This window comes from Oncorhynchus mykiss, chromosome 9 (assembly GCF_013265735.2).
Source record: "Oncorhynchus mykiss isolate Arlee chromosome 9, USDA_OmykA_1.1, whole genome shotgun sequence".
In the NCBI taxonomy this organism is placed as follows: Eukaryota; Metazoa; Chordata; class Actinopteri; order Salmoniformes; family Salmonidae; genus Oncorhynchus; species Oncorhynchus mykiss.
Window position 1 is genome coordinate 4997349 of NC_048573.1, and position 24446 is coordinate 5021794.

Genomic DNA, 24446 nt, shown 5'->3' on the forward strand with positions numbered 1-24446 from the left:
AGCCCCTATTGTAGGGGGCATTGATGCAGTAACAGTCCCTATTGTAGGGGGCATTGATGCAGTAACAGTCCCTATTGATGCAGTAACAGCCCCTATTGTAGGGGGCATTGATGCAGTAACAGTCCCTATTGATGCAGTAACAGCCCCTATTGTAGGGGGCATTGATGCAGTAACAGTCCCTATTGTAGAGGGTGTTGATGCAGTAACAGCCCCTATTGATGCAGTAACAGTCCCTATTGTAGGGGGTGTTGATGCAGTAACAGCCCCTATTGATGCAGTAACAGTCCCTATTGTAGGGGGTGTTGATGCAGTAACAGCCCCTATTGTAGGGGGTGTTGATGCAGTAACAGTCCCTATTGTAGGGGGCATTGATGCAGTAACAGTCCCTATTGTAGAGGGCATTGATGCAGTAACAGTCCCTATTGTAGGGGGCATTGATACAGTAACAGTCCCTATTGATGCAGTAACAGTCCCTATTGTAGAGGGCATTGATGCAGTAACAGTCCCTATTGTAGAGGGTATTGATGCAGTAACAGTCCCAGTCCCTGTAGTCTAAACGCCCTGACCTATTAGATGGCCTGCAACAAAAAACATGGACTGAACAAATGAGAGTGGACCAGAATGATGCACCGTCCTCTCTATATAGTTCCTGCCCTGAGGAACATGGACTGAACCAGAAAGCCGTCCTCTCTATATAGTATCTGCCCTGAGGAACATGGACTGAACCAGAACACCGTCCTCTCTCTATATAGTTCCTGCCCTGAGGAACATGGACTGAACCAGAACGCCGTCCTCTCTATATAGTATCTGCCCTGAGGAACATGGACTGAACCAGAACACCGTCCTCTCTATATAGTTCCTGCCCCGAGGAACATGGACTGAACCAGAATGATGCACCGTCCTCTCTATATAGTATCTGCCCTGAGGAACATGGACTGAACCAGAACACCGTCCTCTCTATATAGTATCTGCCCTGAGGAACATGGACTGAACCAGAACACCGTCCTCTCTCTATATAGTTCCTGCCCTGAGGAACATGGACTGAACCAGAACGCCGTCCTCTCTATATAGTATCTGCCCTGAGGAACATGGACTGAACCAGAACACCGTCCTCTCTATATAGTTCCTGCCCTGAGGAACATGGACTGAACCAGAATGCCGTCCTTTCTATATAGTATCTGCCCTGAGGAACATGGACTGGACCAGAATGATGCACCGTCCTCTCTATATAGTATCTGCCCTGAGGAACATGGACTGAACCAGAAAGCCGTCCTCTCTATATAGTATCTGCCCTGAGGAACATGGACTGAACCAGAACACCGTCCTCTCTATATAGTTCCTGCCCTGAGGAATTACATCTTCAGAGAATGTTTTGATCCTTTATATGCAGATAATCCATGTCTGGAGCTCAACAAGCAACAGTTACAGTTTACAAATCATGGAGCCAATTTAAAATTTTTCACATTTTTGTATTTTGACAGGAAATTAATGAGACAGGTCTCTTTTCCAGGTGAGCCCTGTATATCACCACAATACACTACACATTTTATTTATTTAACCAGGAAGGGCTCATTGAGATTAAAATCCCTGGCCAAGATAGGCAGCACCAAGTCATTACAAAAAAAACTACAGACAGACAAGATGAAAAACTACAAGTAATCTAGTAAAAACCATTGAATTCACAAGAGTATAAAACCGCTAAATAAAAACATTGACAGGTCAGGGAATCAGCCTCAATCCTTCATCAGTGATTTAAAAACACCAATCAGGACAAGTTCTTCCAGTTTAAAAGTATTTTGTAAGGCGTTCCAAGACGATGGTGCAGAGTACATGAAAGCCCTTTTACCAAATTCAGTTGAGACATTTGGAACAGTTAGCAGGATAAAGTCCAGCGAACGAAGAGACGACCCACCACATTTCTGAACAATAAAAATGCCCAAATAAAAAGGTAGTAAACCCAAAATGGCTTTGTAAATAAAGTATACCAGTGACTGAGCCTACGAGTTACTAGAGAAGGCCAGCCAACCCTGGTATATAAAGTGCAGTGGTGCGTTTGGGTTTTGCAGTTTAAAATAAATCTCAAAGTGCCATGGTAAAGAGTATCAATTGATCTCAAACACTGAGTGGAAGCATTCATATATAAAATATCCCCATAGTCTAGTAAAGGCATAAATGTAGCTGATACTAGCCTCCTTCTGGCTTCAAAAGAAAAACAGGCCTTATTCCTAAAAATAAAACCCCAATTTCAGCTTCAATTTTTTTGTAAGTTGTTGAATATGCAATTTAAGAGAGGCCGTCATCAATTAAAATCCCAAGATATTTACATGAGGTTACAACCTTCTAGATCCGTAACAACTGCTCTCCTTCAATTGCATTATGAATTGTTGTGCTTTAACTGCTCGTCAGAATATATTTCTCTCCATTTTCTGACTTGACCAGCAGCTACACAAATATTATTGCTATATATTCAGCCTGCTAGCCTAGCGTGCTAAGTTATTACCTTTGCTAGCTGTATATATTGTGTGCTAAGTTTATCATATAAGCCCATTGCGAACACCTTACTACATAGAGCCATGGGGCGGCAGGTCGCCTAGAGAAAAGCGTTGGGCCAGTAAACGAAAGGTTGCTGGATCGAATCCCCCAGCTGCATTCAGAAAGTATTTAGACCCCTTGACTTTTCCCACATTGTGACATTTACAACCTTATTCTAAAATGGATTAAATCGTTGTTGTTTTTTTCAATCTACACACAATTCCCCATAATGACAAAGGAAAAACAGGTTTTAGACATTTTTGCACAAAAAAAAAAGAAATCACATTAACAAAAGTATTCAGACCCTTTACTCAGTACTTCGTTGAAGCACCTTCTGACATAGTGCCATATATGGAGTGGCAGGTAGACTAGTGCTATATATGGAGTGGCAGGTAGACTAGTGGTATATATGGAGTGGCAGGTAGACTAGTGCTATATATGGAGTGGCAGGTAGACTAGTGCTATATATGGAGTGGCAGGTAGACTAGTGCTATATATGGAGTGGCAGGTAGACTAGTGCTTTATATGGAGTGGCAGGTAGACTAGTGCCATATATGGAGTGGCAGGTAGACTAGTGCTATATATGGAGTGACAGGTAGACTAGTGCTATATATGGAGTGGCAGGTAGACTAGTGCTATATATGGAGTGGCAGGTAGACTAGTGCCATATATGGAGTGGCAGGTAGACTAGTGCTATATATGGAGTGGCAGGTAGACTAGTGCTATATATGGAGTGGCAGGTAGACTAGTGCTATATATGGAGTGGCAGGTAGACTAGTGCCATATATGGAGTGACAGGTAGACTAGTGCTATATATGGAGTGACAGGTAGACTAGTGCCATATATGGAGTGGCAGGTAGACTAGTGCCATATATTTATTTATTATTTATTTACCTTTATTTAACCAGGTAGGCTAGTTGACCTTTATTTAACCAGGTAAGCTAGTTGAGAACAAGTTCTCATTTACAATTGCGACCTGGCCAAGATAAAGCAAAGCAGTTCGACAGATACAACAACACAGAGTTACACATGGAGTAAAACAAACATACAGTCAATAATAAAGTATAAACAAGTCTATATACAATGTGAGCAAATGAGGTGAGAAGGGAGGTAAAGGCAAAAAAAGGCCTTGGTGGCAAGGTAAATACAATATAGCAAGTAAAACACTGGAATGGTAGTTTTGCAATGGAAGAATGTGCAAAGTAGAAATAAAAATAATGGGGTGCAAAGGAGCAAAATAAATAAATAAATTAAATACAGTTGGGAAAGAGGTAGTTGATAGGGCTAAATTATATGTGGGCTATGTACAGGTGCAGTAATCTGTGAGCTGCTCTGACAAAAAAAGCTAGTGAGGGAGATAAGTGTTTCCAGTTTCAGAGATTTTTGTAGTTCGTTCCAGTCATTGGCAGCAGAGAACTGGAAAGAGAGGCGGCCAAAGAAAGAATTGGTTTTGGGGGTGACTAGAGAGATATACCTGCTGGAGCGTGTGCTACAGGTGGGAGATGCTATGGTGACCAGCGAGCTGAGATAAGGGGGGACTTTACCTAGCAGGGTCTTGTAGATGACATGGAGCCAGTGGGTTTGGCGACGAGTATGAAGCGAGGGCCAGCCAACGAGAGCGTACAGGTCGCAATGGTGGGTAGTGTATGGGGCTTTGGTGACAAAACGGATTGCACTGTGATAGACTGCATCCAGTTTGTTGAGTAGGGTATTGGAGGCTATTTTGTAAATTACATCGCCAAAGTCGAGGATTGGTAGGATGGTCAGTTTTACAAGGGTATGTTTGGCAGCATGAGTGAAGGATGCTTTGTTGCGAAATAGGAAGCCAATTCTAGATTTAACTTTGGATTGGAGATGTTTGATATGGGTCTGGAAGGAGAGTTTACAGTCTAACCAGACACCTAAGTATTTGTAGTTGTCCACGTATTCTAAGTCAGAGCCGTCCAGAGTAGTGATGTTGGACAGGCGGGTAGGTGCAGGTAGTGATCGGTTGAAGAGCATGCATTTAGTTTTACTTGTATTTAAGAGCAGTTGGAGGCCACGGAAGGAGAGTTGTATGGCATTGAAGCTTGCCTGGAGGGTTGTTAACACAGTGTCCAAAGAAGGGCCGGAAGTATACAGAATGGTGTCGTCTGCGTAGAGGTGGATCAGAGACTCACCAGCAGCAAGAGCGACCTCATTGATGTATACAGAGAAGAGAGTCGGTCCAAGAATTGAACCCTGTGGCACCCCCATAGAGACTGCCAGAGGTCCGGACAACAGACCCTCAGATTTGACACACTGAACTCTATCAGAGAAGTAGTTGGTGAACCAGGCGAGGCAATCATTTGAGAAACCAAGGCTGTTGAGTCTGCCGATGAGGATGTGGTGATTGACAGAGTCGAAAGCCTTGGCCAGATCAATGAATACGGCTGCACAGTAAATATATATGGAGTGGCAGGTAGACTAGTGCCATATATGGAGTGGCAGGTAGACTAGTGCCATATATGGAGTGGCAGGTAGACTAGTGCTTTATATGGAGTGGCAGGTAGACTAGTGCTATATATGGAGGGGCAGGTAGACTAGTGCCATATATGGAGTGGCAGGTAGACTAGTGCTATATATGGATTGGCAGGTAGACTAGTGCTATATATGGAGTGGCAGGTAGACTAGTGGTTAAGAGCGTGGGGCCAGTAACCAATGTCGCTGGTTCAAATCCCTGAGATGACAAGATGAAAAGTCTGCCAATGTACCCTTGAGCAAGGCACTTAACCCTAATTGTTCCCGTAAGTTGCTCTGGATAAGAGCGTCTGCTAAATTACTAAAATGTAAACTTAGCCATGCATATTCCTATGTAGTCATAGTTAAGGTCCTTGTAACTCCAGGATAGTGGGTTTGATTCCTGGGACCATCCAAACATTTCTGTTAAATGACACATAATACTATTATTATAGATTATTTCACATCATCTAAACCAATGGAAGACTGGGATTCACTGGTCTCATCTTCCTCATTCTTCATCGTCTCCATGTTCTTCATTACTGACGTCCACGCTTCCTGTTTAAACGGGATGAGAGACAGGATTAGAACAGAACTGTCTAATAGAACCTCACATGATCAGTCAACTAACAGAACTGTCTAATAGAACCTCACATGATCAGTCAACTAACAGAACTGTCTAATAGAACCTCACATGATCAGTCAACTAACAGAACTGTCTAATAGAACCTCACATGATCAGTCAACTAACAGAACTGTCTAATAGAACCTCACATGATCAGTCAACTAACAGAACTGTCTAATAGCACCTCACATGATCAGTCAACTAACAGAACTGTCTAATAGAACCTCACATGATCAGTCAACTAACAGAACTGTCTAATAGAACCTCACATGATCAGTCAACTAACAGAACTGTCTAATAGAACCTCACATGGTTGGTTGTACTCATTCATTACAGTGGTGGTTGTCCTCATTCATTACTGCTACAGTGGTGGTTGTACTCATTCATTACAGTGGTGGTTGTCCTCATTCATTACAGTGGTGGTTGTACTCATTCATTACAGCTACAGTGGTGGTTGTACTCATTCATTACAGCTACAGTGGTGGTTGTCCTCATTCATTACAGCTACAGTGGTAGTTGTACTCATTCATTACAGCTACAGTGGTAGTTGTACTCATTCATTACAGCTACAGTGGTAGTTGTACTCATTCATTACAGCTACAGTGGTGGTTGTACTCATTCATTACAGCTACAGTGGTGGTTGTACTCATTCATTACAGCTACAGTGGTGGTTGTACTCATTCATTACAGCTACAGTGGTGGTTGTACTCATTCATTACAGCTACAGTGGTGGTTGTACTCATTCATTACAGTGGTGGTTGTCCTCATTCATTACAGCTACAGGGGTGGTTGTACTCATTCATTACAGCTACAGTGGTGGTTGTACTCATTCATTACAGCTACAGTGGTGGTTGTACTCATTCATTACAGCTACAGTGGTAGTTGTACTCATTCATTACAGCTACAGTGGTGGTTGTCCTCATTCATTACAGCTACAGTGGTAGTTGTACTCATTCATTACAGCTACAGTGGTGGTTGTCCTCATTCATTACAGCTACAGTGGTGGTTGTACTCATTCATTACAGCTACAGTGGTGGTTGTACTCATTCATTACAGCTACAGTGGTAGTTGTACTCATTCATTACAGCTACAGTGGTGGTTGTCCTCATTCATTACAGCTACAGTGGTGGTTGTACTCATTCATTACAGCTACAGTGGTGGTTGTACTCATTCATTACAGTAGTTGTACTCATTCATTACAGCTACAGGGGTGGTTGTCCTTATTCATTACAGCTACAGTGGTGGTTGTACTCATTCATTACAGCTACAGTGGTGGTTGTACTCATTCATTACAGTAGTTGTACTCATTCATTACAGCTACAGGGGTGGTTGTCCTTATTCATTACAGCTACAGTGGTGGTTGTACTCATTCATTACAGCTACAGTGGTGGTTGTACTCATTCATTACAGTAGTTGTACTCATTCATTACAGCTACAGGGGTGGTTGTACTCATTCATTACAGCTACAGTGGTGGTTGTACTCATTCATTACAGTAGTTGTACTCATTCATTACAGCTACAGTGGTGGTTGTACTCATTCATTACAGCTACAGTGGTGGTTGTACTCATTCATTACAGCTACAGTGGTGGTTGTACTCATTCATTACAGTGGTGGTTGTACTCATTCATTACAGTGGTGGTTGTACTCATTCATTACAGCTACAGTGGTGGTTGTACTCATTCATTACAGCTACAGTGGTGGTTGTACTCATTCATTACAGCTACAGTGGTGGTTGTACTCATTCATTAAAGCTACAGGGGTGGTTGTACTCATTCATTACAGCTACAGGGGTGGTTGTACTCATTCATTACAGCTACAGTGGTGGTTGTACTCATTCATTAAAGCTACAGGGGTGGTTGTACTCATTCATTACAGCTACAGTGGTGGTTGTACTCATTCATTACAGCTACAGTGGTGGTTGTACTCATTCATTACAGCTACAGTGGTGGTTGTACTCATTCATTACAGTGGTGGTTGTACTCATTACAGCTACAGTGGTGGTTGTACTCATTCATTACAGCTACAGTGGTGGTTGTACTCATTCATTACAGCTACAGTGGTGGTTGTACTCATTCATTACAGTAGTTGTACTCATTCATTACAGCTACAGTGCTGGTTGTACTCATTCATTACAGCTACAGGGGTGGTTGTACTCATTCATTACAGCTACAGTGGTGGTTGTACTCATTACAGCTACAGTGCTGGTTGTACTCATTCATTACAGCTACAGGGGTGGTTGTACTCATTCATTACAGCTACAGTGGTAGTTGTACTCATTTATTACAGCTACAGTGGTGGTTGTACTCATTCATTACAGTGGTGGTTGTACTCATTCATTACTGCTACAGTGGTGGTTGTACTCATTCATTACTGCTACAGTGGTGGTTGTACTCATTCATTACTGCTACAGTGGTGGTTGTACTCATTCATTACAGCTACAGGGGTGGTTGTACTCATTCATTACAGCTACAGTGGTGGTTGTACTCATTCATTACAGCTACAGTGGTGGTTGTCCTCATTCATTACTGCTACAGTGGTGGTTGTACTCATTCATTACAGCTACAGTGGTGGTTGTACTCATTCATTACAGTGGTGGTTGTACTCATTCATTACTGCTACAGTGGTGGTTGTACTCATTCATTACAGTGGTGGTTGTACTCATTCATTACAGTGGTGGTTGTACTCATTCATTACTGCTACAGTGGTGGTTGTACTCATTCATTACAGTGGTGGTTGTACTCATTCATTACAGCTACAGTGGTGGTTGTACTCATTCATTACAGTGGTGGTTGTACTCATTCATTACTGCTACAGTGGTGGTTGTACTCATTACAGCTACAGTGGTGGTTGTCCTCATTCATTACAGTGGTGGTTGTACTCATTACAGCTACAGGGGTGGTTGTACTCATTCATTACAGCTACAGTGGTGGTTGTACTCATTCATTACAGCTACAGTGGTGGTTGTACTCATTCATTACAGCTACAGTGGTGGTTGTCCTCATTCATTACAGTGGTGGTTGTACTCATTACAGCTACAGGGGTGGTTGTACTCATTCATTACAGCTACAGTGGTGGTTGTACTCATTCATTACAGCTACAGTGGTGGTTGTACTCATTCATTACAGCTACAGTGGTGGTTGTACTCATTCATTACAGCTACAGGGGTGGTTGTCCTCATTCATTACAGCTACAGGGGTGGTTGTACTCATTCATTACAGCTACAGGGGTGGTTGTACTCATTACAGCTACAGTGGTGGTTGTCCTCATTCATTACAGCTACAGGGGTGGTTGTACTCATTCATTACAGCTACAGGGGTGGTTGTACTCATTCATTACAGCTACAGTGGTGGTTGTCCTCATTCATTACAGCTACAGTGGTGGTTGTACTCATTCATTACAGCTACAGTGGTGGTTGTACTCATTCATTACAGCTACAGGGGTGGTTGTACTCATTACACCTACAGGGGTGGTTGTACTCATTCATTACAGCTACAGTGGTGGTTGTATTCATTCATTACAGCTACAGTGGTGGTTGTACTCATTCATTACAGCTACAGGGGTTGTTGTACTCATTCATTACAGCTACAGTGGTGGTTGTACTCATTCATTACAGCTACAGTGGTGGTTGTACTCATTCATTACAGCTACAGGGGTTGTTGTACTCATTCATTACAGCTACAGTGGTTGGTTGTACTCATTCATTACAGCTACAGTGGTGGTTGTACTCATTACAGCTACAGTGGTGGTTGTACTCATTCATTACAGCTACAGTGGTGGTTGTCCTCATTCATTACAGCTACAGGGGTGGTTGTACTCATTCATTACAGCTACAGTGGTGGTTGTCCTCATTCATTACAGCTACAGTGGTGGTTGTCCTCATTCATTACAGCTACAGGGGTGGTTGTATTCATTCATTACAGCTACAGTGGTGGTTGTACTCATTCATTACAGCTACAGGGGTTGTTGTACTCATTCATTACAGCTACAGTGGTGGTTGTACTCATTCATTACAGCTACAGTGGTGGTTGTACTCATTCATTACAGCTACAGTGGTGGTTGTACTCATTACAGCTACAGTGGTGGTTGTACTCATTACAGCTACAGTGGTGGTTGTCCTCATTCATTACAGCTACAGTGGTGGTTGTACTCATTCATTACAGCTACAGTGGTGGTTGTACTCATTCATTACAGCTACAGTGGTGGTTGTACTCATTCATTACAGCTACAGGGGTGGTTGTACTCATTCATTACAGCTACAGTGGTGGTTGTACTCATTCATTACAGCTACAGTGGTGGTTGTCCTCATTCATTACAGCTACAGTGGTGGTTGTACTCATTCATTACAGCTACAGTGGTGGTTGTACTCATTCATTACAGCTACAGTGGTGGTTGTACTCATTCATTACAGCTACAGTGGTGGTTGTACTCATTCATTACAGCTACAGGGGTGGTTGTACTCATTCATTACAGCTACAGTGGTGGTTGTCCTCATTCATTACAGCTACAGTGGTGGTTGTACTCATTCATTACAGCTACAGGGGTGGTTGTACTCATTCATTACAGCTACAGTGGTGGTTGTCCTCATTCATTACAGCTACAGTGGTGGTTGTACTCATTCATTACAGCTACAGTGGTGGTTGTACTCATTCATTACAGCTACAGTGGTGGTTGTACTCATTACAGCTACAGTGGTGGTTGTACTCATTCATTACAGCTACAGTGGTGGTTGTACTCATTCATTACAGCGGTGGTTGTACTCATTCATTACAGCTACAGTGGTGGTTGTACTCATTACAGCTACAGTGGTGGTTGTACTCATTCATTACAGCTACAGTGGTGGTTGTACTCATTCATTACAGCTACAGGGGTGGTTGTACTCATTCATTACAGCTACAGTGGTGGTTGTCCTCATTCATTACAGCTACAGGGGTGGTTGTACTCATTCATTACAGCTACATTGGTGGTTGTACTCTTTCATTACAGCTACAGTAGTGGTTGTACTCATTACAGCTACAGTGGTGGTTGTACTCATTCATTACAGCTACAGTGGTGGTTGTACTCATTCATTACAGCTACAGTGGTGGTTGTCCTCATTCATTACAGCTACAGGGGTGGTTGTACTCATTCATTACAGCTACAGTGGTGGTTGTACTCTTTCACTACAGCTACAGTAGTGGTTGTACTCATTACAGCTACAGGGGTGGTTGTACTCATTCATTACAGCTACAGTGGTGGTTGTACTCATTCATTACAGCTACAGTGGTGGTTGTACTCATTCATTACAGCTACAGGGGTGGTTGTACTCATTCATTACAGCTACAGTGGTGGTTGTACTCTTTCATTACAGCTACAGTAGTGGTTGTACTCATTACAGCTACAGTGGTGGTTGTACTCATTCATTACAGCTACAGTGGTGGTTGTACTCATTCATTACAGCTACAGTGGTGGTTGTACTCATTCATTACAGCTACAGTGGTGGTTGTACTCATTCATTACAGCTACAGTGGTGGTTGTACTCATTCATTACAGCTACAGTGGTGGTTGTACTCATTCATTACAGCTACAGGGGTGGTTGTACTAATTCATTACAGCTACAGTGGTGGTTGTACTCATTCATTACAGCTACAGTGGTGGTTGTACTCATTACAGCTACAGTGGTGGTTGTACTCTTTCATTACAGCTACAGTAGTGGTTGTACTCATTACAGCTACAGTGGTGGTTGTACTCATTCATTACAGCTACAGTGGTGGTTGTACTCATTCATTACAGCTACAGTGGTGGTTGTCCTCATTCATTACAGCTACAGTGGTGGTTGTACTCATTCATTACAGCTACAGTGGTGGTTGTCCTCATTCATTACAGCTACAGTGGTGGTTGTACTCATTCATTACAGCTACAGTGGTGGTTGTACTCATTCATTACAGCTACAGTGGTGGTTGTACTCATTCATTACAGCTACAGGGGTGGTTGTACTCATTCATTACAGCTACAGTGGTGGTTGTACTCATTCATTACAGCTACAGTGGTGGTTGTACTCATTCATTACAGCTACAGTGGTGGTTGTACTCATTCATTACAGCTACAGTGGTGGTTGTCCTCATTCATTACAGCTACAGTGGTGGTTGTCCTCATTCATTACAGCTACAGGGGTGGTTGTCCTCATTCATTACAGCTACAGTGGTGGTTGTACTCATTCATTACAGCTACAGTGGTGGTTGTACTCATTCATTACAGCTACAGTGGTGGTTGTACTCATTCATTACAGCTGCAGTGGTGGTTGTCCTCATTCATTACAGCTACAGGGGTGGTTGTCCTCATTCATTACAGCTACAGTGGTGGTTGTACTCATTCATTACAGCTACAGTGGTGGTTGTACTCATTCATTACAGCTGCAGTGGTGGTTGTCCTCATTCATTACAGCTACAGTGGTGGTTGTACTCATTCATTACAGCTACAGGGGTGGTTGTCCTCATTCATTACAGCTACAGTGGTGGTTGTACTCATTCATTACAGCTACAGTGGTGGTTGTACTCATTCATTACAGCTACAGTGGTGGTTGTACTCATTCATTACAGCTACAGTGGTGGTTGTACTCATTCATTACAGCTACAGTGGTGGTTGTACTCATTCATTACAGCTACAGTGGTGGTTGTACTCATTCATTACAGCTACAGTGGTGGTTGTACTCATTCATTACAGCTACAGTGGTGGTTGTACTCATTCATTACAGCTACAGTGGTGGTTGTACTCATTCATTACAGCTACAGTGGTGGTTGTACTCATTCATTACAGCTACAGTGGTGGTTGTACTCATTCATTACAGCTACAGTGGTGGTTGTACTCATTCATTATAGCTACAGTGGTGGTTGTACTCATTCATTACAGTAGTTGTACTCATTCATTACAGCTACAGTGGTGGTTGTACTCATTACAGCTACAGTGGTGGTTGTACTCATTCATTACAGCTACAGTGGTGGTTGTACTCATTCATTACAGCTACAGGGGTGGTTGTACTCATTCATTACAGCTACAGTGGTGGTTGTACTCATTCATTACAGCTACAGGGGTGGTTGTACTCATTCATTACAGTAGTTGTACTCATTCATTACAGCTACAGTGGTGGTTGTACTCATTACAGCTACAGTGGTGGTTGTACTCATTCATTACAGCTACAGTGGTGGTTGTACTCATTCATTACAGCTACAGTGGTGGTTGTCCTCATTCATTACAGCTACAGGGGTGGTTGTACTCATTCATTACAGCTACAGTGGTGGTTGTACTCATTCATTACAGCTACAGGGGTGGTTGTACTCATTCATTACAGCTACAGTAGTGGTTGTACTCATTACAGCTACAGTGGTGGTTGTACTCATTCATTACAGCTACAGTGGTGGTTGTACTCATTCATTACAGCTACAGTGGTGGTTGTACTCATTCATTACAGCTACAGTGGTGGTTGTACTCATTACAGCTACAGTGGTGGTTGTACTCACTCATTACAGCTACAGTGGTGGTTGTACTCACTCATTACAGCTACAGTGGTGGTTGTACTCATTCATTACAGCTACAGTGGTGGTTGTACTCATTCATTACAGCTACAGGGGTGGTTGTACTCATTCATTACAGCTACAGTGGTGGTTGTACTCATTCATTACAGCTACAGTGGTGGTTGTACTCATTCATTACAGCTACAGTAGTGGTTGTACTCATTACAGCTACAGTGGTGGTTGTACTCATTCATTACAGCTACAGTGGTGGTTGTACTCATTCATTACAGCTACAGTGGTGGTTGTACTGATTACAGCTACAGTGGTGGTTGTACTCATTCATTACAGCTACAGTGGTGGTTGTACTCATTACAGCTACAGTGGTGGTTGTACTCACTCATTACAGCTACAGTGGTGGTTGTACTCATTCATTACAGCTACAGTGGTGGTTGTACTCATTCATTACAGCTACAGGGGTGGTTGTCCTCATTCATTACAGCTACAGTGGTGGTTGTCCTAATTCATTACAGCTACAATGGTGGTTGTACTCATTCATTACAGCTACAGTGGTGGTTGTACTCATTCATTACAGCTACAGTGGTGGTTGTACTCATTCATTACAGCTACAGGGGTGGTTGTCCTCATTCATTACAGCTACAGTGGTGGTTGTCCTCATTCATTACAGCTACAGGGGTGGTTGTACTCATTCATTACAGCTACAGTGGTGGTTGTACTCATTCATTACAGCTACAGTGGTGGTTGTACTCATTCATTACAGCTACAGTGGTGGTTGTACTCATTCATTACAGCTACAGTGGTGGTTGTACTCATTCATTACAGCTACAGGGGTGGTTGTCCTCATTCATTACAGCTACAGTGGTGGTTGTACTCATTCATTACAGCTACAGGGGTGGTTGTACTCATTCATTACAGCTACAGTGGTGGTTGTACTCATTCATTACAGCTACAGGGGTGGTTGTACTCATTCATTACAGCTACAGTGGTGGTTGTACTCATTACAGCTACAGTGGTGGTTGTACTCATTCATTACAGCTACAGTGGTGGTTGTCCTCATTCATTACAGCTACAGGGGTGGTTGTACTCATTCATTACAGCTACAGTGGTGGTTGTACTCATTCATTACAGCTACAGGGGTGGTTGTACTCATTCATTACAGCTACAGTAGTGGTTGTACTCATTACAGCTACAGTGGTGGTTGTACTCATTACAGCTACAGTGGTGGTTGTACTCATTCATTACAGCTACAGTGGTGGTTGTACTCATTACAGCTACAGTGGTGGTTGTACTCATTACAGCTACAGTGGTGGTTGTACTCATTCATTACAGCTACAGTGGTGGTTGTACTCATTACAGCTACAGTGGTGGTTGTACTCATTCATTAGTGGTGGTTGTACTCATTACAGCTACAGTGGTGGTTGTCCTCATTCATTACAGCTACAGGGGTGGTTGTACTCATTCATTACAGCTACAGTGGTGGTTGTACTCATTCATTACAGCTACAGGGGTGGTTGTACTCATTCATTACAGCTACAGTAGTGGTTGTACTCATTACAGCTACAGTGGTGGTTGTACTCATTCATTACAGCTACAGGGGTGGTTGTACTCATTCATTACAGCTACAGTAGTGGTTGTACTCATTACAGCTACAGTGGTGGTTGTACTCATTCATTACAGCTACAGTGGTGGTTGTACTCATTCATTACAGCTACAGTGGTGGTTGTACTCATTCATTACAGCTACAGTGGTGGTTGTACTCATTCATTACAGCTACAGTGGTGGTTGTCCTCATTCATTACAGCTACAGTGGTGGTTGTACTCATTCATTACAGCTACAGTGGTGGTTGTACTCATTCATTACAGCTACAGTGGTGGTTGTACTCATTCATTACAGCTACAGTGGTGGTTGTACTCATTCATTACAGCTACAGTGGTGGTTGTACTCATTCATTACAGCTACAGTGGTGGTTGTACTCATTCATTACAGCTACAGTGGTGGTTGTACTCATTCATTACAGCTACAGTGGTGGTTGTATTCATTCATTACAGCTACAGTGGTGGTTGTACTCATTCATTACAGCTACAGTGGTGGTTGTACTCATTCATTACAGCTACAGTGGTGGTTGTACTCATTCATTACAGCTACAGTGGTGGTTGTACTCATTCATTACAGCTACAGTGGTGGTTGTACTCATTCATTACAGCTACAGTGGTGGTTGTACTCATTACAGCTACAGTGGTGGTTGTACTCATTCATTACAGCTACAGTGGTGGTTGTATTCATTACAGCTACAGGGGTGGTTGTACTCATTCATTACAGCTACAGGGGTGGTTGTACTCATTCATTACAGCTACAGTGGTGGTTGTATTCATTACAGCTACAGGGGTGGTTGTCCTCATTCATTACAGCTACAGTGGTGGTTGTACTCATTCATTACAGCTACAGTGGTGGTTGTACTCATTCATTACAGCTACAGTGGTGGTTGTACTCATTCATTACAGTGGTGGTTGTACTCATTCATTACAGCTACAGTGGTGGTTGTACTCATTCATTACAGTGGTGGTTGTACTCATTCATTACAGTGGTGGTTTACAGCTACAGTGGTGGTTGTACTCATTCATTACAGCTACAGTGGTGGTTGTCCTCATTCATTACAGCTACAGTGGTGGTTGTACTCATTCATTACAGCTACAGTGGTGGTTGTACTCATTCATTACAGTGGTGGTTGTACTCATTCATTACAGTGGTGGTTGTACTCATTCATTACAGTGGTGGTTGTACTCATTCATTACAGCTACAGTGGTGGTTGTCCTCATTCATTACAGCTACAGGGGTGGTTGTACTCATTCATTACAGCTACAGTGGTGGTTGTACTCATTCATTACAGCTACAGTGGTGGTTGTACTCATTCATTACAGCTACAGTGGTGGTTGTACTCATTCATTACAGCTACAGTGGTGGTTGTACTCATTCATTACAGTGGTGGTTGTACTCATTCATTACAGCTACAGTGGTGGTTGTACTCATTCATTACAGTGGTGGTTGTACTCATTCATTACAGTGGTGGTTGTACTCATTCATTACAGCTACAGTGGTGGTTGTCCTCATTCATTACAGCTACAGTGGTGGTTGTACTCATTCATTACAGCTACAGTGGTGGTTGTACTCATTCATTACAGCTACAGTGGTGGTTGTACTCATTCATTACAGTGGTGGTTGTACTCATTCATTACAGTGGTGGTTGTACTCATTCCTTACAGCTACAGTGGTGGTTGTCCTCATTCATTACAGCTACAGGGGTGGTTGTACTCATTCATTACAGCTACAGTGGTGGTTGTACTCATTCATTACAGCTACAGTGGTGGTTGTACTCATTCATTACAGCTACAGTGGTGGTTGTACTCATTCATTACAGTGGTGGTTGTCCTCATTCATTACAGCTACAGGGGTGGTTGTACTCATTCATTACAGCTACAGGGGTGGTTGTACTCATTCATTACAGCTACAGTGGTGGTTGTCCTCATTCATTACAGCTACAGTGGTGGTTGTACTCATTCATTACAGCTACAGTGGTGGTTGTAGCGTGAGTGGAAGTAGGAAGATCTTATCTTATAAAAGTGTTGAACTAAGACAGTGCTGAATAACAACATGTGAATTTACTCATAAAAGCAGCAGCTCTTTACTGTGTTGGTTGAGTCTCTCTCGTCATGGTTTTGAAATCTCACAGTATTTGATGCGTGTTAGAGCCTTTGTTTAACAGCCTATGGCATGAAGAAACCATGCAGACTTTCATCTGAGTTATCTGATTGGCCAGCGGTAGGCCTATAGGTGCACTTGATTTGCTCTCTGGGCCTGCCACTTAGGCAGAAGGTAGAAACCTTACAGTTGAAGTCTGAAGTTTACATACACCTTAGCCATATACATTTAAACTCAGTTTTTCACAATTCCTGACATTTAATCGTTGTAAAAATGTCAAAACGTATCGGGTAGCCTTCCACAAGCTTCCCACAAAAAGTTGGGTGAATTTTGGCCCATTCCTCCTGACAGAGCTGGTGTAACTGAGTCAGGTTTGTAGGCCTCCTTGCTCGCACACGCTTTTTCAGTTCTGCCCACAAATTTTCTATGGGATTGAGGTCAGGGCTTTGTGATGCCAACTCCAATACCTTGACTTTGTTGTCCTTAAGCCATTTTGCCACAACTTTGGAAGTCTGCTTGGGGTCATTGTCCATTTGGAAGACCCATTTGCAACCAAGCTTTAACTTATGTCTTGTGATGTTGCTTCATAATATCCACATCATTTTCCTTCTTCATGATGCAATTTATTCTTCGGTTTGTAAGCCTCCCCCTTTTTCCTCCAAACATAACGATGGTCATTATGGCCAAACAGTTATATTTTTGTTTCATCAGACCAGAGGACATTTCTTCTTAAAAGTACAATCTTTGTCCCCATGTGTAGTTGCAAACTGTAGTCTGGCTTTTTTATGCCAGTTCTGGAGCAGTGGCTTCTTCCTTGCTGAGCGGCCTTTCAGGTTATGTCGCTATTGGACTCGTTTTACTGTGGAAATAGATACTTTTGTACCTGTTTCCTCCAGCATCTTCCCAAGGTCGTTTGCTGTTGTTCTGGGATTGATTTGCACTTTTCGCAAACAAAGTACGTCCATCTCTAGGAGACAGAACGCGTCTCCTTCGTGAGCGGTATGACGGCTGGTGTTAATGTTGTGTGTGTACTATTGTTTGTACAGATGAACATGGTACCTTCAGGCGTTAAAGTAGTAGCTCCACCACATAACACTACCACACCAGGAAGTAACACTACCACACCAGGAAGTAACACTACCACACCAGGAAGTAACACTACCACACCAGGAAGTAACACTACCACACCAGGAAGTAACTCCACCCCATAACACTACCACACCAGGAAGTAACACTACCACACCAGGAAGTAACTCCACCCCATAACACTACCACACCAGGAAGTAACTCCACCCCATAACACTACCACACCAGGAAGTAACTCCACCCCATAACACTACCACACCAGGAAGTAACACTACCACACCAGGAAGTAACACTACCACACCAGGAAGTAACCAGGAAGTAACACTACCACACCAGGAAGTAACACTACCACACCAGGAAGTAACACTACCACACCAGGAAGTAACACTACCACACCAGGAAGTAACCAGGAAGTAACACTACCACACCAGGAAGTAACACTACCACACCAGGAAGTAACACTACCACACCAGGAAGTAACCAGGAAGTAACACTACCACACCAGGAAGTAACACTACCACACCAGGAAGTAACTCCAACCATAACACTACCACACCAGGAAGTAACACTACCACACCAGGAAGTAACACTACCACACCAGGAAGTAACTCCATCCCATAACACTACCACACCAGGAAGTAACTCCACCACACCAGGAAGTGTGACTTACCTTTCTGAAGGTCAATATCCCTTTTTTTATCAACAGGTAGAGACCTCCAGCTACAGCTTCAACAAGAACTGTAACAAGAACGGCTCCAAGAACTGTCAGCCAGGAGGAATGACAAGTCTTAGGAAACATTTGATCTGAAACACAGGATGTAGAATTATTACAATACCTAATGCTTATTACACATGAAATGACTTTTAAAACAGGACATTTTTTACAGATAGTGCCTTCATTCAAATATCCAAAACAGACTCTCACCTGGAACATGAACCTGTCTCTCCTTCATGTGTTTGATCTCCAACTGTTGAACGCGACAGGTGAAGGTGTTGTTGTCAGAGTTCGGGACGATGACATGGCTTGTCACAGTGTAGCAGCCTTCACGGTCTCTGGACGTCTCTGTAGGTCCAGCAGCAGGGAGGACACGTCCCTGAGCGTCAAACCACTCCATGACAGGCTCTGGGTAGCAGCCTTCAGCCTCACACCGCAGGACCACCTCATCGCCTTCCATTCTCTCAATGATGATAACTGGTCTGGACACAGCACCTATACAGATATACCACGGCTTTCAGCCAATCAGCATTCAGGGCTCAAACCACCTAGTTTATAATGTTTGTAACATTAGACTGTATACCACGGCTTTCAGCCAATCAGCATTCAGGGCTCAAACCACCTAATTTATAATGTTTGTGATATCAGACCGTATACCACAGCTTTCAGCCAATCAGCATTCAGGGCTCAAACCACCTAGTTTATAATGTTTGTGATATCAGACCGTATACCACGGCTTTCAGCCAATCAGCATCAGGGCTCAAACCACCTAATTTATAATGTTTGTGATATCAGACCGTATACCACAGCTTTCAGCCAATCAGCATTCAGGGCTCAAACCACCTAGTTTATAATGTTTGTGATATCAGACCGTATACCACAGCTTTCAGCCAATCAGCATTCAGGGCTCAAACCACCTAGTTTATAATGTTTGTGATATCAGACCGTATACCAAAGTTACATGGACTTGGGTTAAGGTAAGTATGTAGTCTAACCAATCTACAGTATGGAACTAATACTCATCATGCAATGGACTTGACATTGAACTCACCCTTGATTTCATGAGATCTGTCTCTTAAGGGGGTTTGGGTGGTCAGCAGGTGTGTTGACTCACCAACAAGGAGTTGAATGATGGTTTTCTGGTGGTCCAGCAGTGGAATGTAACAGGTGTAGTTTCCAGCATCAGAGAGTTTCACTCTGGTCAACTTTAAACTAGTGTTGCCGTTCTCTAGTTCTTCTTTAAACAGTGACGTCCTTCCCCTGAAGACTGGATTCTGGAGCACCAGATCGTCCTTCTCATCTCTGTAAAGATGGACCTCTTTTGGGTTTAGGTCCGGTCTCTGCCACTCTACTGACTGATGCACAGCACTGACGGTGTGTCTCAGGGTGCAAGGCAGGATGACGTCATCACCAACTAAGGCCACAATGGGTTGAACTGTCCGTGAGAAAAACAGATTACAGATTCATATACTTTGAGACAAAGCAAGACATATGCCTACTGAATGTTGAGCAGGTGGATAGTGACTCCCACAACAGCTAAGGTCATTTGAACCATGAAATGGTCTATGAACATTGACTAACATCAATCCTACAAATGTGAACTTTACTCTCATACACAATTCAATAAAGCGTCTCACTAAATAGTAGGGATCAGTTTGAACAATCGGTTTTATTGATGAGTTGATCGGAGGTGTTTGAATCAATCACAGATATGAAAAAAGGCTGCATTTCCACAGACAGCTGATCTCTCTTTAGTGAGAGCTTTCACATGATGCTAGGAGACCTCAGGAGACACTTTTAAATGGTCCAATCTGAAGATCAAATCATTTCTGGGTAACTTAAGTTAAAGAGATCATGTTTTTTTTTGTGATAGAATAGAAGTGGCATCTCCAACACTAAAATGGCATAATCATAATTTTCACATTTCCACAGCATTATTCCAACCTCAGTGTGTAAATATAAAACACAGGAGAGGAATATCACATGTTTGACTGCATTGGGCCTTTAATAGTTCTCCTGAACAGTTACCTGCAGACATTTCTTTAAAGCAGCAATCAGCTGTTGAAACAATAACAAAGCCTATTCCGTGCCCTTGTTTCGGTTAAAAGCTTTAGGAAGGGACTGAAGAAATGTAACCACAGTTAATAGCAATACCTGACCATGACAGCAAGATGTTACACCTGCAAATCAGTGTGCACGACAAATGAACTTTGATTTGGCCCCAGTTTTACAAGAAGCATCTTAAGGCTACGTTTATCGTTAGAACCGTCGTATCCTATCCGATGCTTTCGGGAAACCGGGCCGTGTTCAATGCTACAGAAACTGTATATAATCCACATTAGTCCTAGCAAGCTAACTTACTTACCAACTGTATCACTAGATGTTGATGATATTCCGATCATTGACATTGTACACAACCAGAAGGGCAAAGAAGTCTTCATATTGGCTGACTTGCCTAGTTAAATAAAGGTTCAAAATAACAAATATATTCTCATCCGTCGCTGGCTGTGACCCGGTGACGGATGTTTATCAGCAGTTGTTGTCCAATGTCATGGTGCGTTACCGCCTCCTACCGTAGTGGAGGAACTGGGAGAAACTAAATCCTACCTTCCAGCCCCGTTGCTCTTAAAAAAAGATAGCAAAAATATTTTAGACTATATCTAAGACGTTCTTGTCAATATACTCTTTAAACTACTTTCCTGTATACCCTTGTCCCTCATAATAGATCTCAGCCTCTCTCTTTCCCTCTGATACTGAACACACTGTAGCTATACATGCTCCAGGGTCTCTGTTTCCTGGCAACATTCACACTTTACCGTTGGATGCTTTCCTATCACATTTAAGGTCTCAACCCCTTAATCTTGTAAAATTAGCCTCCTCTCTTCTGTGCCTTCCTGCCGTCCTCCCCTACACGACTTTCCTCTGTACTTGAAATACATGCCTGCCCTTAGCGTGTCTCTTCCACTGCACCTGCCATCTCTGCAACCCTCAAATAAAATGTTATTAGTCACATGCGCCGACAGCTGAATACAACAGGTGTAGTAGACAGTTAATTGAAATGCATTCCAGGTGACTACCTCATGAAACTGGTTGAGAGAATGCCAAGAGTGTGCAAAGCTGTCATCAAGACAAAGGGTGGCTACTTTAAAGTATCTCAAATATAAAATATATTTTGATTTGTTTAACACTTTTTGGGTGATGATTCCATGTGCGCTATTTTAAACGGATGGCGATGTCATTTACAAAATAGCCTCCAACACTCCACTCAACAAATTGGATGCAGTCTATCACAGTGCCATCCGTTTTGTCACCAAAGCCCCATATACTGCCCACCACTGCGACCTGTACACTGTCGTCGGCTGGCCCTCGCTTCACTCACTGGCTCCAGGTCATCTATAAGTCTTTGCTAGGTAAAGCCCCGTCTTGTCTCAGCTCGCTGGTCACCATAGCAGCACCCGTTCGTAGCACGCGCTCCAGCTCTTCCCCTACTGTATTTATTTATCCCACCAGCCATGGTCCAGCATACCAGCTAGCTACCATGTCTCTAAACATACCTGGAGCTGGTCAAGAAGCTACCATGTCTCTAAGCATACCTGGAGCTCGTCAAGATGATACCATGTCTCTAAACATACCTGGAGCTGGTCAAGAAGCTACCATGTCTCTAAGCATACCTGGAGCTCGTCAAGATGATACCATGTCTCTAAACATACCTGGAGCTGGTCAAGAAGCTACCATGTCTCTAAACATACCTGGAGCTGGTCAAGAAGCTACCATGTCTCTAAACATACCTGGAGCTGGTCAAGAAGCTACCATGTCTCTAAACATACCTGGAGCTGGTCAAGATGACACCATGTCTCTAAACATACCTGAAGGATTTTCATACAGTGTTGTAGAATCATTTCACCAGCAGGGGTCAGCCTTGTTCCAGTTTTCAAACCTCCACTCCATGTGCTCAGTGAACAGGACAGGTTTCAATTGATTGATTGATTGATTGATTGTCCAATTAGTCTCCATCATCTGTATTTTAGATCTATTATCCATATCATTGATAATTAGCACATTTTCATTCAGTTACGCTAAACAAGCAGACTAAAAAACAGATTGTGAGAATTTACATCCCACTATCAGCCACACTTGAACCAGGAAATGTTCCCCTTTTGTCCAAGTCCACAAACAATAAATACTATTATTTCTCATCAAAATGTCACTGGTTGAGCTGCTGTAAAAATTATTACAAAATGTCTCCCTGCATTCAGTGGAAGGCAGCTAAAGTCACACCTGACGCTGAGGTAAGAGAGACAGACTGACCTGACGCTGAGGTAAGAGAGACAGACTGACCTGACGCTGAGGTAAGACAGACTGACCTGAGGTTAGAGAGACAGACTGACCTGACGCTGAGGTAAGAGAGACAGACTGACCTGACGCTGAGGTAAGACAGACTGACCTGAGGTTAGAGAGACAGACTGACCTGACGCTGAGTATAGAGAGACAGACTGATCTGACGCTGAGGATAGAGAGACAGACTGACCTGACGCTGAGGTAAGACAGACTGACCTGAGGTTAGAGAGACAGACTGACCTGACGCTGAGGTAAGAGAGACAGACTGACCTGACGCTGAGTATAGAGAGACAGACTGACCTGACGCTGAGTATAGAGAGACAGACTGACCTGACACTAAGGTTAGAGAGACAGACTGACCTGACGCTGAGTATATAGAGACAGACTGACCTGACGCTGAGGTAAGAGAGACAGACTGACCTGACACTGAGGTTAGAGAGACAGACTGACCTGACGCTGAGTATAGAGAGACAGACTGACCTGACGCTGAGTATAGAGAGACAGACTGACCTGACACTGAGGTTAGAGAGACAGACTGACCTGACGCTGAGGTTAGAGAGACAGACTGACCTGACGCTGAGGTAAGAGAGAGACTGACCTGACGCTGAGGTAAGAGAGACAGACTGACCAGACGCTGAGTATAGAGAGACAGACTGACCTGACGCTGAGGTAAGACAGACTGACCTGAGGTAAGAAAGAGACTGACCTGACGCTGAGGTAAGAGAGACAGACTGACCTGACGCTGAGGCAGGAGAGACAGACTGACCTGATGCTGAGGTAAGAGAGACAGACTGACCTGACGCTGAGGTTAGAGAGACAGACTGACCTGACGCTGAGGTTAGAGAGACAGACTGACCTGACGCTGAGGTTAGAGAGACACACTGACCTGACACTGAGGTAAGAGAGACAGACTGACCTGACGCTGAGGCAGGAGAGACAGACTGACCTGACGCTGAGTATAGAGAGACAGACTGACCTGACGCTGAGTATAGAGAGACAGACTGACCTGACGCTGAGGCAGGAGAGACAGACTGACCTGACGCTGAGGTAAGAGAGACAGGCTGTCCTGACGCTGAGGTTAGAGAGACAGACTGACCTGACGCTGAGGTTAGAGGGACAGACTGACCTGACGCTGAGGTAAGAGAGACAGACTAACCTGACGCTGAGGTAAGAGAGACAGACTGACCTGATCCTGAGGTAAGAGAGACAGACTGACCTGATCCTGAGGTAAGAGAGACAGACTGACCTGATCCTGAGGTAAGAGAGACAGACTGACATGACGTGAGGTAAGAGAGACAGACTGACCTGATCCTGAGGTAAGAGAGACAGACTGATCTGACGCTGAGGTAAGAGAGACAGACTAACCTGACGCTGAGGATAGAGAGACAGACTGACCTGACGCTGAGGTTAGAGAGACAGACTGACCTAACGCTGAGGTAAGAGAGACAGACTGACCTGACACTGAGGAT

General features: G+C 43.4%; 1 protein-coding gene across 5 annotated transcripts in view; it reads right to left on the reverse strand.

The window, feature by feature from the left end:
• Positions 1–21175, reverse strand: part of LOC110518233 (butyrophilin subfamily 1 member A1) — a 32712-nt gene extending 11537 nt beyond the window's left edge. Inside the window, exons 1-5 of one of the 5 annotated variants that reach the window (XM_036987145.1) lie at positions 21005–21175; positions 19754–20074; positions 18850–19134; positions 18595–18728; positions 5514–5568 (exon numbers count right to left, since the gene is read on the reverse strand). In XM_036987145.1, coding sequence (XP_036843040.1) covers positions 5514–5568; positions 18595–18728; positions 18850–19134; positions 19754–20074; positions 21005–21080 — 871 coding nt within the window. In that variant the 5' untranslated portion in view covers positions 21081–21175. Of the gene's footprint in view, positions 1–5513; positions 5569–18594; positions 18729–18849; positions 19135–19690; positions 20075–21004 lie in introns of all 5 variants that reach the window. The other 4 variants (XM_036987140.1, XM_036987142.1, XM_036987141.1 and 1 more) reach the window with 4 other exon arrangements.
• Positions 21176–24446: the final 3271 nt, after the last annotated feature.